The 13,153-nt window shown below is 48.2% G+C and overlaps 1 protein-coding gene across 3 annotated transcripts; it reads left to right on the forward strand.

Annotated features, from left to right (window-relative positions):
- Positions 1 to 1,429: 1,429 nt before the first annotated feature.
- On the forward strand, positions 1,430 to 4,155 carry Atp5mc1 (ATP synthase membrane subunit c locus 1). 3 transcript variants are annotated; one of them, XM_021645327.2, is made up of 5 exons: positions 1,430 to 1,518; positions 2,107 to 2,153; positions 3,099 to 3,176; positions 3,493 to 3,671; positions 3,938 to 4,155. In XM_021645327.2, exons 2-5 carry the CDS (start codon positions 2,115 to 2,117, stop codon positions 4,050 to 4,052), a joined length of 411 nt encoding a protein of 136 aa, XP_021501002.1. In that variant the 5' UTR covers positions 1,430 to 1,518; positions 2,107 to 2,114; the 3' UTR covers positions 4,053 to 4,155. The 3 variants fall into 3 exon arrangements, with proteins under 3 accessions (XP_021501002.1, XP_021501001.1, XP_060242867.1); XM_021645326.2 differs by having other exon boundaries at positions 1,511 to 1,588; XM_060386884.1 differs by lacking the exon at positions 1,430 to 1,518 and adding an exon at positions 1,521 to 1,716.
- The last annotated feature ends 8,998 nt before the right edge of the window (positions 4,156 to 13,153 follow it).

Consider the following 13,153-nt stretch of genomic DNA (forward strand, 5'->3'; position numbering starts at 1 on the left):
AAACTATACAAGGGGCTGAGGATGACTCAGAGGTTAAGAGCACTGTCTGCTCTTCCAGAGGTCCTGAGTTCAATTCCCAGCAGCTGCATGGAAGCTCCCAACCATCTGTAATGAGATCTGGCACCCTCTGCTGGCGTGCAGACACACATGCAGTACAATGCAGAACATTGTACACATAATAAAAACAGATCTTAAAAAAAAAAAAAAACTATACAAAACCAAACAAGAAAAAAGCTCTGCAACACAACCTTTTTCATCAGAATCTTTGCATAACATTTTTATTTAGTGCAGGTTCCTAGAAGTGATAATACTGGGTCAAAGAAGATGGAGCGTTTAGAGGTTCTCAGTTACTCAAGAATTACTGGGTCAAAGAGGATGGCTCATTCATAGCATTTCAAATCAAAATATTGCCAAGCTGCTTTCCAGGAAGGTTTCCTAATTCACAACAGCTGTGCCGTTACTGAATTGCTATTTTTCTGATCCTACCATTTGTGCTTGTGTATATATATATATATATATATATATATATATATATATGGTTTTGTTGTTTAGTTTTTTTAGCAGGGCTTTGCTACTTAACCCAGACTGGCCTGGAGCTCATTCCGATCTTCCCGCTTTAGCCTCCTGTTGCCACAAGCATAACAGCCCCTGACTCCTTTTACGCTTCATTCTACTTAGACAATTATTGCTTTCGTTTCAGAGTTCTGCCCACTCCCAATACAACTGTCTGGCCCCACCTGGGTTTATTTGACCTAAACTCAAGAAGGTTAGTCTGGCCTTGAACTCCTGACCTCCCTGTCTCCACCTGCCAAGTGTTAAGATTTCAGATGTCAAACACCAAGGCTGGCTTTAACTGTGCTCTTTTTTTTTTTTTAATTTAAATCCAGTTTGTAAGTCCATGTCTGCTGACCACAGGCAGGTCCACAAGAGCACGCTCACAACTTGGAACACTCCAAACCTGCCTTCATTCTCGGACGGAAGACAGACCTTTACGAATCACTACGGTGGAATAGACTGCAAAGGCGTCGGCTCTCCGGGCTTGGAAGCCACGTCTCGCGGGATCTCCCCTCGGACGGGACTACAAACCCCAAGAGGCAACGCGCTCCCAGGCCCAAGCGGCCGAATGAGAGCGCGGAACCCTTATCACGTGCCCACTGCGCCGGGCGGCCCGTCACCGCTCCCACGCCTTTTTCTTCCGCTTGCGCCTTCGTCGCCATTTTGCGTTGAAGGTTGTAGAACCCCTGAGTCCCCGTCGACTCTATGGTCGAGCGTTTCGGCGTCCGACCAATCGTAACCCCGATCCTGGAAACAGAACCCGCCTTTCTCCGCAAGGAGGCGGGAATTGCCACGGAGCTCCTGTCCGGAGAGAGGAAGGCGCTGAAGAAGACCAATAAGGAGGGAGGAGTTGATGACGATGGCCAATCGGGACGCGCGGAGACAGCGGCCAATGGGAGTGGAGGGGCCCCGGACACGTGGGTGGGGGAGCGCAGCGCTGGGACCAAGGGCTAAAGCTGGGAGGTGAGTCAGTCACCTTGAGCGGGGAGAGTGTTCTGGGCTGATCAGGGGCTGCAGGGGAGTGGGAGTGCAGGTGACTTGGGGCCGGGAGCCAGGGGTCCAAAAGGCTGTGGGCTGGGCCACGTGGAGCAGCATCGCCTCCAGGGATGGGAAGGAGGACGGGAGTCTTTAAGCCTTATCAATTAATGTTAATTACCAACGGTAATGAGCGATAAACGGCCGCTGGGGAGAGTAGGGGACAGCTATGTATCACGGGCAGGATCCTGCACGACGCCTGCCAGTTTCTGCCTCCAGTCTTCCCGGGAGGCCATTCCTTGTCGCAACATTTCCCTCTTGGGGCCTTAGCCGCCGCCTTGTACTTCCGAGCTCGGGTTGCTGTCCATCTGCAGACCCGCTGCCTAGAAAGTGGTTGACCCCTGAACCCGCGATGTCCTTCTGTCCTCCCTATGCCCTCCTTAGCTGGGGCATAGGGAAGAGGGGTTCGGGGAGAACGATTGGAGGTGGATGGGGACGACAGAAGGTCGTCAGTGTAAGCAGACGGCCAGGCTTTCATAGGAGTCACGAATTTCCCCCCTCCCGCTCTTCTTGCAGATTGAAAAATGCAGACCACCAAGGCACTGCTCGTTTCTCCAGTTCTGGTAAGCTGTGGCTCCGGGCTACCCCATAGTGTCGTGCATGGTATAGGAGCGGTCTTGTTTAATGAATGGACTAAGAGGAGCTGGCGCCCCGTGATCAGGATGGCTTTCGTGGGAGGCTATGGGATGTCACGCAGGTAACCTATGCTTACTCAGGCCTGTAAAACAAGCTGTCGGGGCTTTCTGAGTGTTCTCCGAGAGGCTAGAGCTGACCTTTTATCATCGTCCTGGCTTGGCTGTAGCCAGACGACCGGAAGACAGTTTTCCTCAACCTTGGCTGCATGTGCAGTTCGTCTGGAAAGCTTAACACTGCTATCGCCCAGACTGCACCTCAGACCAGTTGCGTCAGACCGTGAGAGTGGAGGTGGAACCCCAAGCAATTATTTTAGAACTCCCCAAGTGATTCCAGTGTTCTGCCAAGTGTCAAAGTCATCGCACTAAAGAACATGTCACTGCGGGGCTCTCCTAAGAGGACTGTCCGGGGAGCCCACGCCAGGCTTTCTGGCCAGCTTCAGGAGGAATACGTTGCCGGAGTGCATTTTAGTAAATTTCTCCTCCGGTGCCTTTTGTTACCTCAATTCACTTCCTATAACTGATGGGATGTTTGAGTGTTACTCTATTCTGGGGAACTGATTAAGGCTGTGCCCTTGGAGACGGACTTTGTGCCTGGTTTGGTTTGGTCTTGGTTCTGAGGATTGACCCCAGAGGCTTGTGAGTGTTCCCCAGCCTGGTGCATGATTTCAGATGGTGGTTGCTGCTACTGTGACCTGCTACAGACTATCAGGACAGCTGTCTCCGGTGCAGGCCTGCCTGAGAGAACTGAGAATAAATTAATTGACCTTGAAATTTATCGGACTGTTTTCGACAACTCTTGTCACTTCGGTTGGGTTTTGGTCTTTTGTTTTCTTTTTGCCTGGTTTGGAGCGATACATCTTTTGGATTTTACAGATCCGCTCCTGTACCAGGGGTCTAATCAGGCCTGTGTCTGCCTCCCTCTTGAGTCGACCAGAGGTCCCATCTAAACAGGTAAGGAATGAGGCCCCTCAAGGTCTCCTTAGGCAGTGGTCCCTCAAGCTAACTGAATTGCTGTTAGGAGAATTAGAGGCTCCATGAGGCTCTTGTAATTTCAAGTCTCAAAATAACAGGCCTGTCTGTGACTAGCCCTGTCTGAAAACACCCTAGGACTGACTGCCATTCTCCCTGCACACAGAATACTCTGCCCTTGTCAGGCTGTTTGCCAGCTGCTGCTTAGCTCAGGTGGGTGGGGTAGGGGTGGAGCCAGCCACCTGACAGATGCCTCCATGCCTGCCTGCTCTCTTCTTACTCCTGCCCTTTGTTCTAGCCTTCCTGCAGCAGCTCCCCTCTCCAGGTGGCCAGACGGGACTTCCAGACCAGTGTTATTTCCCGGGACATTGACACAGCAGCCAAATTTATCGGTGCTGGGGCTGCCACAGTTGGTGTGGCTGGATCAGGGGCTGGCATTGGAACAGTGTTTGGTAGCTTGATTATTGGCTATGCCAGGTAAGTTTGGGGCTGCCTATAGCATTTCCATATAAGCCCCACCCAATTTGGCAGAGTCTTAGCAAGACGGGAGCTTTCAAGTTGATGTTATTTTACCTCCTGTTTCTCCAGTGACCTAGTCAGAATTGAAGTATGCCCCCTTATGAACTTGCCAAGTTGCTAGTTTCCCTTCCCATCCAGTCCCCCGGGGTCAATGTAGGCTAGGCCCTTGTGATTCGTAACACACTCCCCTCACCTACGCCCTCACCTTTTCCTATCTCTGGCAGGAACCCGTCTCTCAAGCAGCAGCTCTTCTCCTATGCCATTCTGGGCTTCGCCTTGTCTGAGGCCATGGGGCTCTTCTGTTTGATGGTCGCCTTCCTCATCCTCTTCGCCATGTGAGGCTCCATGGGGTCACCCAGCCGTCCCTGCTGCTTTGACTCCATGCCAGTCCTGGTGCTGGAGTGTGCTAAGCTTTAGCATTAAACAACAACGTTTCTCTAAACCATTTGCCTGTGCCTGTCTTTCTACCCTGGGGTAGGGGGTGGCTTTGGAAGGATCCCACTGTCTCCCAGGAGGACAGTGAAGTATCCTGGGTAATGATGGTGGTGCTTTGTCCCTTTCAAGTTTAGCATATTGACAGGTATCATTTTGTTGGTTTTTGCTTTTTGGGGGTTGGATACACACACACACACACACACACAGTATGTATATAGTGTTTTGCCTGAGTATGTGCCTGCAGGCCAGAAGAGGGCACCAGATCTCACTATAGATAGTCATGAGCCATCACCTGGTTGCTGGGAATTGAACTGAGGACCTCTGGAAGAGCAGCCAGTGTGCTTAACCTCTGAGCCCTCTGGGGAAAGATGTCTTGTTTTATTTTGTTGAGTCCTCAGGGCCTTGCTGTGTGGCTCTGGCTGGCCTGGAACTTGCTTTGTAGACCAGACTAGCTTTGAAATGACCGAGATCCACCTGCCTCTACCTCCCAAGTGCTAGGATTAAAGGCATGTGCCACCTATTTTTTTTTTTTCTTCTTTTAAACAGGTAACAGTTTTGAGGAGCTTAATGTGCAGCAAGCTCTGTGCTGAGCGTTTAACAGCGGTCCTGTTAGGCATAACCATTGAGCCAGTTTGATACATGAGACCTGTTCTTAGGAAAGCAAAATAATCTCTCCACAACACTGAGTAGGTAAGGGGAATCAGCCAAATTTAAAAGTGATGACTCATTTTGTTGTTCCCTTTCTCCCCAAGTCCTTTTTTATTTTACCACACAGTTTAAAGTAGTATAGAGAAACAGATTGAAGGGAGAGGTGCTGAGTAAGCAGCGTGGCTCTGTGGGGTAAAGGGCCTTCCTTTTTGCCTTTTTTATTTTATTTATTTAAGGCAGGGTCTCTCTGTAGTTCCAGGTCTTCTGGAACTCACTCTGTAGACTAGCTCCTCCTGCCTCTGCTTCCTGAGTGCTGGGATAGCTGGCATTAGAAGATGTGCCTCTACCCCCATCTCTGTAAAGCTTCTTGCCATAGTAGCCTGTTGACTCTGGGTTCCCACAGATGATGAAGGTAGAGGTTGGCTTCTTCACCCGGATCTTGTTTTTTTGGTTTTTCAAGACGGTTTCTCTGTGTAGCCCTAGCTGTCCTGGATTTGCTTTGTAGACCAGGCTGGCCTCAAACTCCCAGAGATCTGCCTGCCTCTGCCTTCCAGAGTGCTGGGATTACAGGCGTGAGCCACGGAGCCTAGCTTGTACCTTGTTTGTCGTGAGTTTTGTTTTCACTGTCAGCCTCTTAGGCTTTTGAAATGTTGATATTTATATATTTTTATTTCATGTGCATTGGTGTTTTACCTGCATGTGTCCTTGTGAGGGAGTCAGATCCCTTGGATCTGGAGTTACAGTTGTGAGCTGTCATGTGGGTGCTGGGAATTAACCTGGGTCCTCTAGAAGAGCAGCTAGTGCTCTTAACCCCTGAGCCATCTCCAGCCCCTTTTTAAATGTTCTTGACTAAGCAGAATACACAATTTCCTCTTAGAGAATCTGTAATCTTTGCTTGAGACTGAAAGTGGTTTTGGCGGGTGTAGGCTAATGAATTAACTACAGCTTCATGTAGTGTCTTTCTGTGGCCTGTGCCTACACCTTCACCCTCATTTGGCTAACATGGCACTGCTAGCTCAGGTAAGAATGATTACAGGGGACTAGAGAAATGGCTCAGAGGTTAAGAGCACTGTCTGCTCTTCCAAAGGTCCCAAGTTCAATTCCCAGCAACCACCTGGTGGCTCACAACCATCTATAGTGGGATCTGGTGCCCTCTTCTGATGTGAAGGCACACATGCAGATATTGTATACATAATAAATTTAAAAAAAAGATAATGATAATACTGCTGCCACCCCCCTCCCACATATACACACAAAAACATACATATGTGTGTGCGCGCAAACTGGCATGAGAATTCTGTGCATGAGGGCACTCACAGAGGCCAGAAAAGGCTGTCAGATAGCTGGAATTGAAGTTACAAGTAGATGTATTACTGAGACCTGAACCCACATCTGCAAGAACAATAGGAGCTCTTAACCACCTCTGCCATCTGGGACAAGACATCTTTATAAGAAACGAAACCAAGAAGAAAGCTGAGAGAGGCGGGGCCTCCTGCCTGAGCTCGCAGAGCTGGTTACTGAAGCCATCGCTCAGCCTCTAGAACCTGTTTTTATCACGGTGCTGACTCACGGAGAGTTTGTGTGAGTTTGACGACTTGCCCAAGGTTACGCAGCAGGCCAGCATTTCCAACCCGGGTCCGCTTGACTTTATGCCTCTATTCCTCAGCTTGGTTGTATATGGGGGCAGGTAGTTCAGTGGTTGTCTTGAGGGGCGTTTCTGTTCGGTAGGTGGTAGGAACGTGCCTGACCTAGCTACTGGATATCAGTAGCAATGGATTCTCAAGCTGACAACAACCACTGACAAATGCCCTGTTTTACCTAAAGTAACTCCTTAGGGTTACTGGCCAGTGGTAAATCCTGACATGGCCTGGCAATCTCAGGCCAAAGACAAGGAAGAAAACTCAGGTTGACCTGGCAAAGAATCGCCAAGGGAGCAATAGATTAACTGGTAATGCTCTTACACAAACAGAACGCCACAGCCCTTGGGGACATGATGCTGGCACTCTTGCTTGGTCACTTGGATTGGAGGTAATCAAGGAACACTCCCAGCGGAAAGTAGTTGCCTTTTCCTTCCCGTGAAATGCCACGGGCCTGAGACTCTGGTAAGGCTCTCCTTCCACCCAGGGCTTCAAAGAGCCTTGGAATTGGCTGAACTTAACAAATCAGCAGGCCTGGGAGTCTGGCAGGTGGACTGAAGGAGGGAGAAGCTTTCATATGCACTGTAGGTTAGTTAATACATAACCAAGTCTGTGGCATATGAGCTGGGCATGGGTTAGACCATCTTGCTTAGTGCAGAATGTAAGTGAATACAGATGTTTCGCCTGAGAATAAACTACTCTCTGAGAAGAACATAGGAAACAGTCTTAGGAGCTGAGCATGAGGTTGGCAGTGTGGCTCAGTGGTAGACTGCTTACCTAGCATGTTTGAAACCCTGGGTTCTATTTCCAGTGGGGGGACAGGGAGATCAGAAATGTGCGGGCTTGAGAAGCAATCAGGAATACAAATCTCAGCTCTGCCCCATCCCAGTTAAGATGCTAATCTCTCCCGTGTGGTGACTTCATCCCCACAATGGGTATGGAGGCTGATTTCTGTGACAGTAACAAAAAAAGCTACTACAGGCAACATGTGTAAATGAGGTAACATACAAAATCTTGCATTTGTGTACTCACGCATATATGTGTGCCCGTTTTTTACACAGGGGACCTGGGCTTTTTTGACAGTCTCACTGAATCTAGAGCTCAAATACTTGATTTTTAACTGTGTGTATGTACGCGTGTCTGTGTGCATGTGAGTATAGGTGCCTGAGGTCAGGAGTGTTGTCTTTTTTGGAGTTGGCATTTCAAGCAGTTGTGAGCTGCCCAGTGTGGGTGCTGGGAATCAGACACGGCTCCTAACCGCTGAGCGATTCCAGCCCCTTACACCCGGCTTTTACCAGAGATCCAAACTCAGGCAGGTATGCATGGGCAGCAAGCCCTCTACCCACTGGGCCATGCCCCAGCTCACAGAATAAATGTTTTTACTGTACTGTTAAACAGCTGTTGTGAATGCAGGAGGTGACTTATACTAGTAATCCCAGCCCTTGAAGGATGCAGGCAGAGGTATCAAGGAACTCAAGGCCAGCCTTTGTTCTAGGCTATGTGATGCTTCAAACACCACCAACAAAACTGAATATATTCGTGTACGTGTGTATATGTATGTAATGTATGTGTGCCTGTGGAGAAAGAGAAAACTTTGCAGTTATTAAAAGCTTTAAAAATCTGGTGCAAGTTCTGATTTTTTTTTCTTAGTTCAGAATTTATGATCTAGTGGGGAAATGTTTCCTGGCATGGCACCAGGGCAAGCACATGAGTACCTGAGGGGAAGAAGGAATGCCCCAGACAGCGGTGGGACACACACCATTGGTAGCTGGAGAAGAATCTTCACGGTGCATCTTTTCGGAAAGGCTAATCTGAACACTTGCCAACCCCCGTCCTTGGAGGATAACGCTGGCAAAGTGTTAGCCAGATTGCCTTGGCCCAATGAGAAATGCCATGAAGCTGGGGGAGAAAGGGAGATTTGGAGCTGGATCCCCAGAGGGCATAGAAGTAGACCCAGAAAGCATGCTGTTACCCTCTGGCTAAGTTCCCTATGGAAAGGAGCCAGGTGTTGCCTTGAAAAAGTCACTGGACGCTGGAGGAAGTTTGCCATTCATAAGGAAGAGGAGGAGAGGTGAAATGCTGAAAGCTGTGGCCAGGGGAAGGGCCAGAGGCTACCATGTTGGGCCTCATTTCCACCCTGCTGGTCTGTGTGCAGTATCCATTGAGCATCAGGCCCTCGAGCTAGGTGCCCTGAACTTCCTGCTCTAGAGGAGGCCCTAGCCAATGGCCAGACATGAGTAACCAAACCACTGAAATGAAAAAGTAGCAAGTGCTGTAATAAAGGCATGAATAACCAACCATAAGAACCAGAAGAGGGAGTAATTAACGCTAATACATAATAATAATAATGTGCCTGGAAATGTTATGGCTTGGCAGAGAAGGTGGAATCCCAACCAGCTTTAAAGGATGTGTACGAATAGTAACAGTTAATAGTTGTTATTGGCCGTGGGGCAGTCATTGTGCCCATTCATTATCACATTTTCTGTGTTTATTGTCTTTGGTTGTCCGTTTTACTATGAGGAGCAGAGGTTTGGAGAGGTTAAGATTTCTTCTGGTAGAACAGAGGGGAAGAGTTTTTTTGTTCTTTTGTTTTTAATTGAGACATTTTCTCTATGTAGCCTCGGTTGTCCTGTACTCTATAGACCAGGCTGGCCTCACAAAGATCTGCCTACCTCAGCCTCCCAGAGTGCTGGGATCACAGGCGTGCACCCTCGAGTCCAGCGTCAGTCAGGGAAGAGTATTTTAAGCAGAAAAGGTATCAGAAAGAAAGGTCTAAAAGTAGGTGGTGGCTCATGCTTTTAATCCCAGTCCTGGGGAGGCAGAGGCAGGTGGGTTGCTGTGGGTTCCAGGCCAGCCTGGTCTACAGAGTGAGTTCCAGGCCACCAAAGCTATATAGTGAGACTGTAAAAACAAGAAAGGGGATGAGATAAAGCCTTAAAGCAGGTATGGTGGGGCATGCTTTAAATCTCAGGATTTAGGGAGACAGAGGCAGGTGGATCTTTGGATTCAAAGCCAGCCTCGTCTACAGATCCAGTCCAGGACAGCTAGGGCTACACAGAGAAATCCTGTCTGGGGGGCAGGGAAGGGTGTTGGTGGAGGGTGTGTGTGTGCAGATGAGGTTAAAAGAAACAGACAAGCCAGGGAAGTGCCAATTATCTGTACATTGCTGTACACTGCCATCATCTGATGCAGTCAGGTGAGCTAGTGTAGCCTTTAATCCCAGTACCTGGGAGGCAGAGAGGATCTCTGTGAGTTCCAGTTGGGCCTCTTCTACATGGTGAGTTTTGAGACAAGCAAAGCTACACAAAGAAACCTCAACGCCCCCCCTCCCAAAAGTAAACCCACTGGTGCAAACATCACTCCATCCTCAGGAGAGCCCTGAGGGTGTCATCTTCAACACTGTATGAGCAGAGAAGGTGGGATATGGTACACATTAAAAAATTATCTTTGGTCAAATGTGATGGATCCCTTTAATCCCAATCCTGGGGAGGCAGAGGTAGGTAGATCCCTGGTCTGTTTAGTCAGTTCCAGGGCTGCACAGGGAGACCCCGTCTCAAACAAAACACCTTAATCTTTTTGGCAGGTATGGGGATAGAGTCCTCCTACCATGGAGCCTGGACTCAAGGATAAGTAAGGGTGACTTTGAACTCCTGATCATCCTGCCTCTCCCTCCCAAGTGCTGGGATTACAGGATTGTGACACCATGCCTAATTCTTTAAAAAAAGAAAAAAAAAATCAAACCAAAAAAAAAAAATTTTTTTTTTTGAGATGTATTTTTCTATGAAATAGCTTTGGCTGTTGCTGGGTGGTGGAGCACAGCTTTTTCATCCCAGCACTCAGAATGCAAAGGCAGGTGGATTTCTGTGAATTCAAGGCTAGTCTGGTCTATAAAGTGAGTTCTGAGACAGCCAAAGCTTTATTCCCCCCAAGATAGGGTTTCTTTGTGTAGCCCTGGCTCTCCTGGAACTAGCTCTATAGACCAGGCTGGCCTCAAACCCAGAGATCTGCTTGCCTCTGCCTCCCTAGTGCTGGGATTAAAGGCGTGTGTGCACCGCCACTGCCGACACCAGCCATCACCAGCCAACTAAAATCAAATTTCTTAAACTAGGCCAGCATGGTAACAGGTGTCAGTGCCCAGCTCTGGAAGCTGAGGCAAGAGGATCCTTTCAGGTTTGAGGCCAACCTGTGTTAACAGGGTGAAACCCTGCCTCAAAAAACAAACAAAAAAACCCTAATCTCTTCCTTCTGAATCTAAGACAATCTGGTTATTGCCCCATCATTTCCAGACCTTCACTTTGAAAACTGTTTTAGCCAGGTGAGATGGTGCATGTTTATAATCCTAGCAATCGGGGCTAAAGATCAGGGGGAGTCCAGGCCAATCTTGCTACGTAGCTAGAGGGAGGGAGAACAGTGGTATAGAAGTGAGAATCCCCCCGTTTCAAAGGCAGGATCTGGGCTTCTGTTGGTTCCCAGCACACATACACACATATACACACATACATTGGGGTTCACAATCATCCACAAATCCAGTTACAGATCCAAAAAAGAAAAAAAAAAGAAAAGGCCTCTTCTGACCTCCTGGCACCAGGCACACACATTCAGGCGAAATACTCATACATGTAAAATAAAATAATAAAAAATAATCTTTTTTGGACCTCTCGAACCTCCCATCTTAGGGGAAGGAAGCCCATTTACATGAATAAAAAGCTTATTTAAAAAAATAACAGTCTTTTGTTTTTGTTGTTGTTGTTTCTCTGTGTAGCCCTGGCTGTCTTGGCACTGAATGTATAGACCAGGCTAGCTTCAAACTTAGAGATTTGCCTGCCTTTGCTTCCTGAGGGCTGGGACTAAAGGCATGTGCCACCACTGCCTGGCAAAATAATCTTTTGATAAAATGTTATCTCATTAAAAAAAAAAAAAAAAAAACCCAAACCCAAACAAAGACAGATTAACAAAACATGGAGCCTCTCTAAAATATTATGCTGATTAGTTTCAAGTAAAGTTCCTAAGAAAAACCATAGTAAGCCCTATGCTGGATTCAGAACGACACACAAGCCCCAGGGGTGTGTCTGTGTATGTGTGTGTGGTTTGAGGGTGCAGAGGGCAGGACAACTCATCCCGAAAGACCATAATTAGTAAAATGACAAGGTACAGTGCAATAAGTGCGGGAGAGTGACAGTGGCACAAAGTGGCTTAAGGTCGTCTGGACGCCGGTGCTGCCACCTGCTCTCTGTTGAGTGACCGACCTGTTTGCCTGTTGTCTTTCCAACTGTTTGAAAAGGCTAATCACAGCCCTTACGTCACAGAACTGGTGAAAGGAATGAATAAGATAAGGCAGATTGAAAAGTGTGTGGCCTTCAGCACGCAATTAAAGGCAGCTTCAAAACATAATTAAAGCATTAGCTATTTCCAGATGCCCAAGACCATTTGGAAAAACGCACAGACATCCAAAACCCAGGCTTTTCATTTGTTGATTTGTTTTTGGAGACAGCTGTGACCCTGTAGCCCAGATTGGCCTTGAACTCAGTTTGTGGCCCCCAACTATCCCAGCACTCATGACCTTCCTGAGTCCTCCCTAAGTGCTGGGATTACAGGCTTGTTCTATCATAGAAGCCAGGCTCCTTTGGGGGTACAAAAAACAAAACAAAACAAAAAAGTATCGGGGAAATGTAATCCAAAATGAGGCTCTGGCTATTTGTTCTAGAGTGAGTATTCATAAATGTGCCGGAGTCAATATGAGCGTTTCGTTGGATGTGGTGGCTTTTGCAGGTAACCTTAGCACCGACCGAGGAGACTACATATGGAGACCTTGTCTCAAAATAAAATAAAATAAAATAAAAATCATACACTTTGCTGTAGAAGTATCAGTATGTTTGTTATGGATGTTGCCAAAGTCCAGCTGAAAGGGTTGTCTAAATTCTCAATCATGTGGTATCGCTGGTTTTCAGGCAATAAATATTACAAGCGCATACACTCTCTTATATTCGTGTCAGGAGAACAAGGTTTAAGGCCTTTCTCACTTAGTCATAGAGTTCACTTTCTTATTACAAATCTCAATATAGTTCTAAGAAATCCCGAATTTCAAGCCCTGAATTCCAGGATTAGCAAGAAGAAAAAAAGCTTGGAATCACACCTGACTCCCTCTACCAAGCTGTCTACCCTGTGTCATTATCTCCAGGGCAATGCCTAGCAACAACTCCTGGCCTTTAGTAGGCCCTTCATAAATAAATATCGAAATGAAATATTTCAAGGAAATGAAATGGTGTTTCACTCGAAAGTTCTGATTCCGCTCTCCCTCTAGGTCCAGCCGCAGGCAGGGGGCAATAGTAGTCCTCGGTGGAAGAGAAGACGACGAGGCGTGAGCGATCAAAGAGCCTTGGGGACGTGCAGGGGTCTAAATTAGTCGAGCCCTCCCTACGAGCATGCCACAGGGCAGCTGGACCTCAGTCCTACCCCAGGATTGAGCATCGGATGGTCCCTCCCTTTAGAGCAGAAGCCGTGGCTCCCTCCTCTTCCTTGAACTTCCTGCTCCCAGATCAACACTGGAACACGAAGGCTTCCACGGAGGGGGACGGCCAGCGCCTCCGGCGGGGCTGGTAACCTGCGCGGGCTCGGAGCGCCGGCTAGTCCGCTAGCCCCCGCCCCCGCCCTGGAGGACCGTGGGTGGACGCTCTGGCAGCACGCCTCTCGCTGGTCCGGGCGGAGGTGGGCGGAGCCAGC

This window comes from Meriones unguiculatus, chromosome 7 (genome assembly GCF_030254825.1).
Source record: "Meriones unguiculatus strain TT.TT164.6M chromosome 7, Bangor_MerUng_6.1, whole genome shotgun sequence".
NCBI lineage: Eukaryota > Metazoa > Chordata > Mammalia > Rodentia > Muridae > Meriones > Meriones unguiculatus.

Excerpts from the sequence above, each read along its gene's own strand:
- Atp5mc1 (XM_021645327.2), top strand. The coding sequence starts at position 2,115 with ATGCAGACCACCAAGGCACTGCTCGTTTCTCCAGTTCTG. Across the intron at positions 2,154-3,098 it reads TGCTCGTTTCTCCAGTTCTG|ATCCGCTCCTGTACCAGGGG; the intron begins GTAAGCTGTGGC and ends TGGATTTTACAG. Across the intron at positions 3,177-3,492 it reads CAGAGGTCCCATCTAAACAG|CCTTCCTGCAGCAGCTCCCC; the intron begins GTAAGGAATGAG and ends CCTTTGTTCTAG.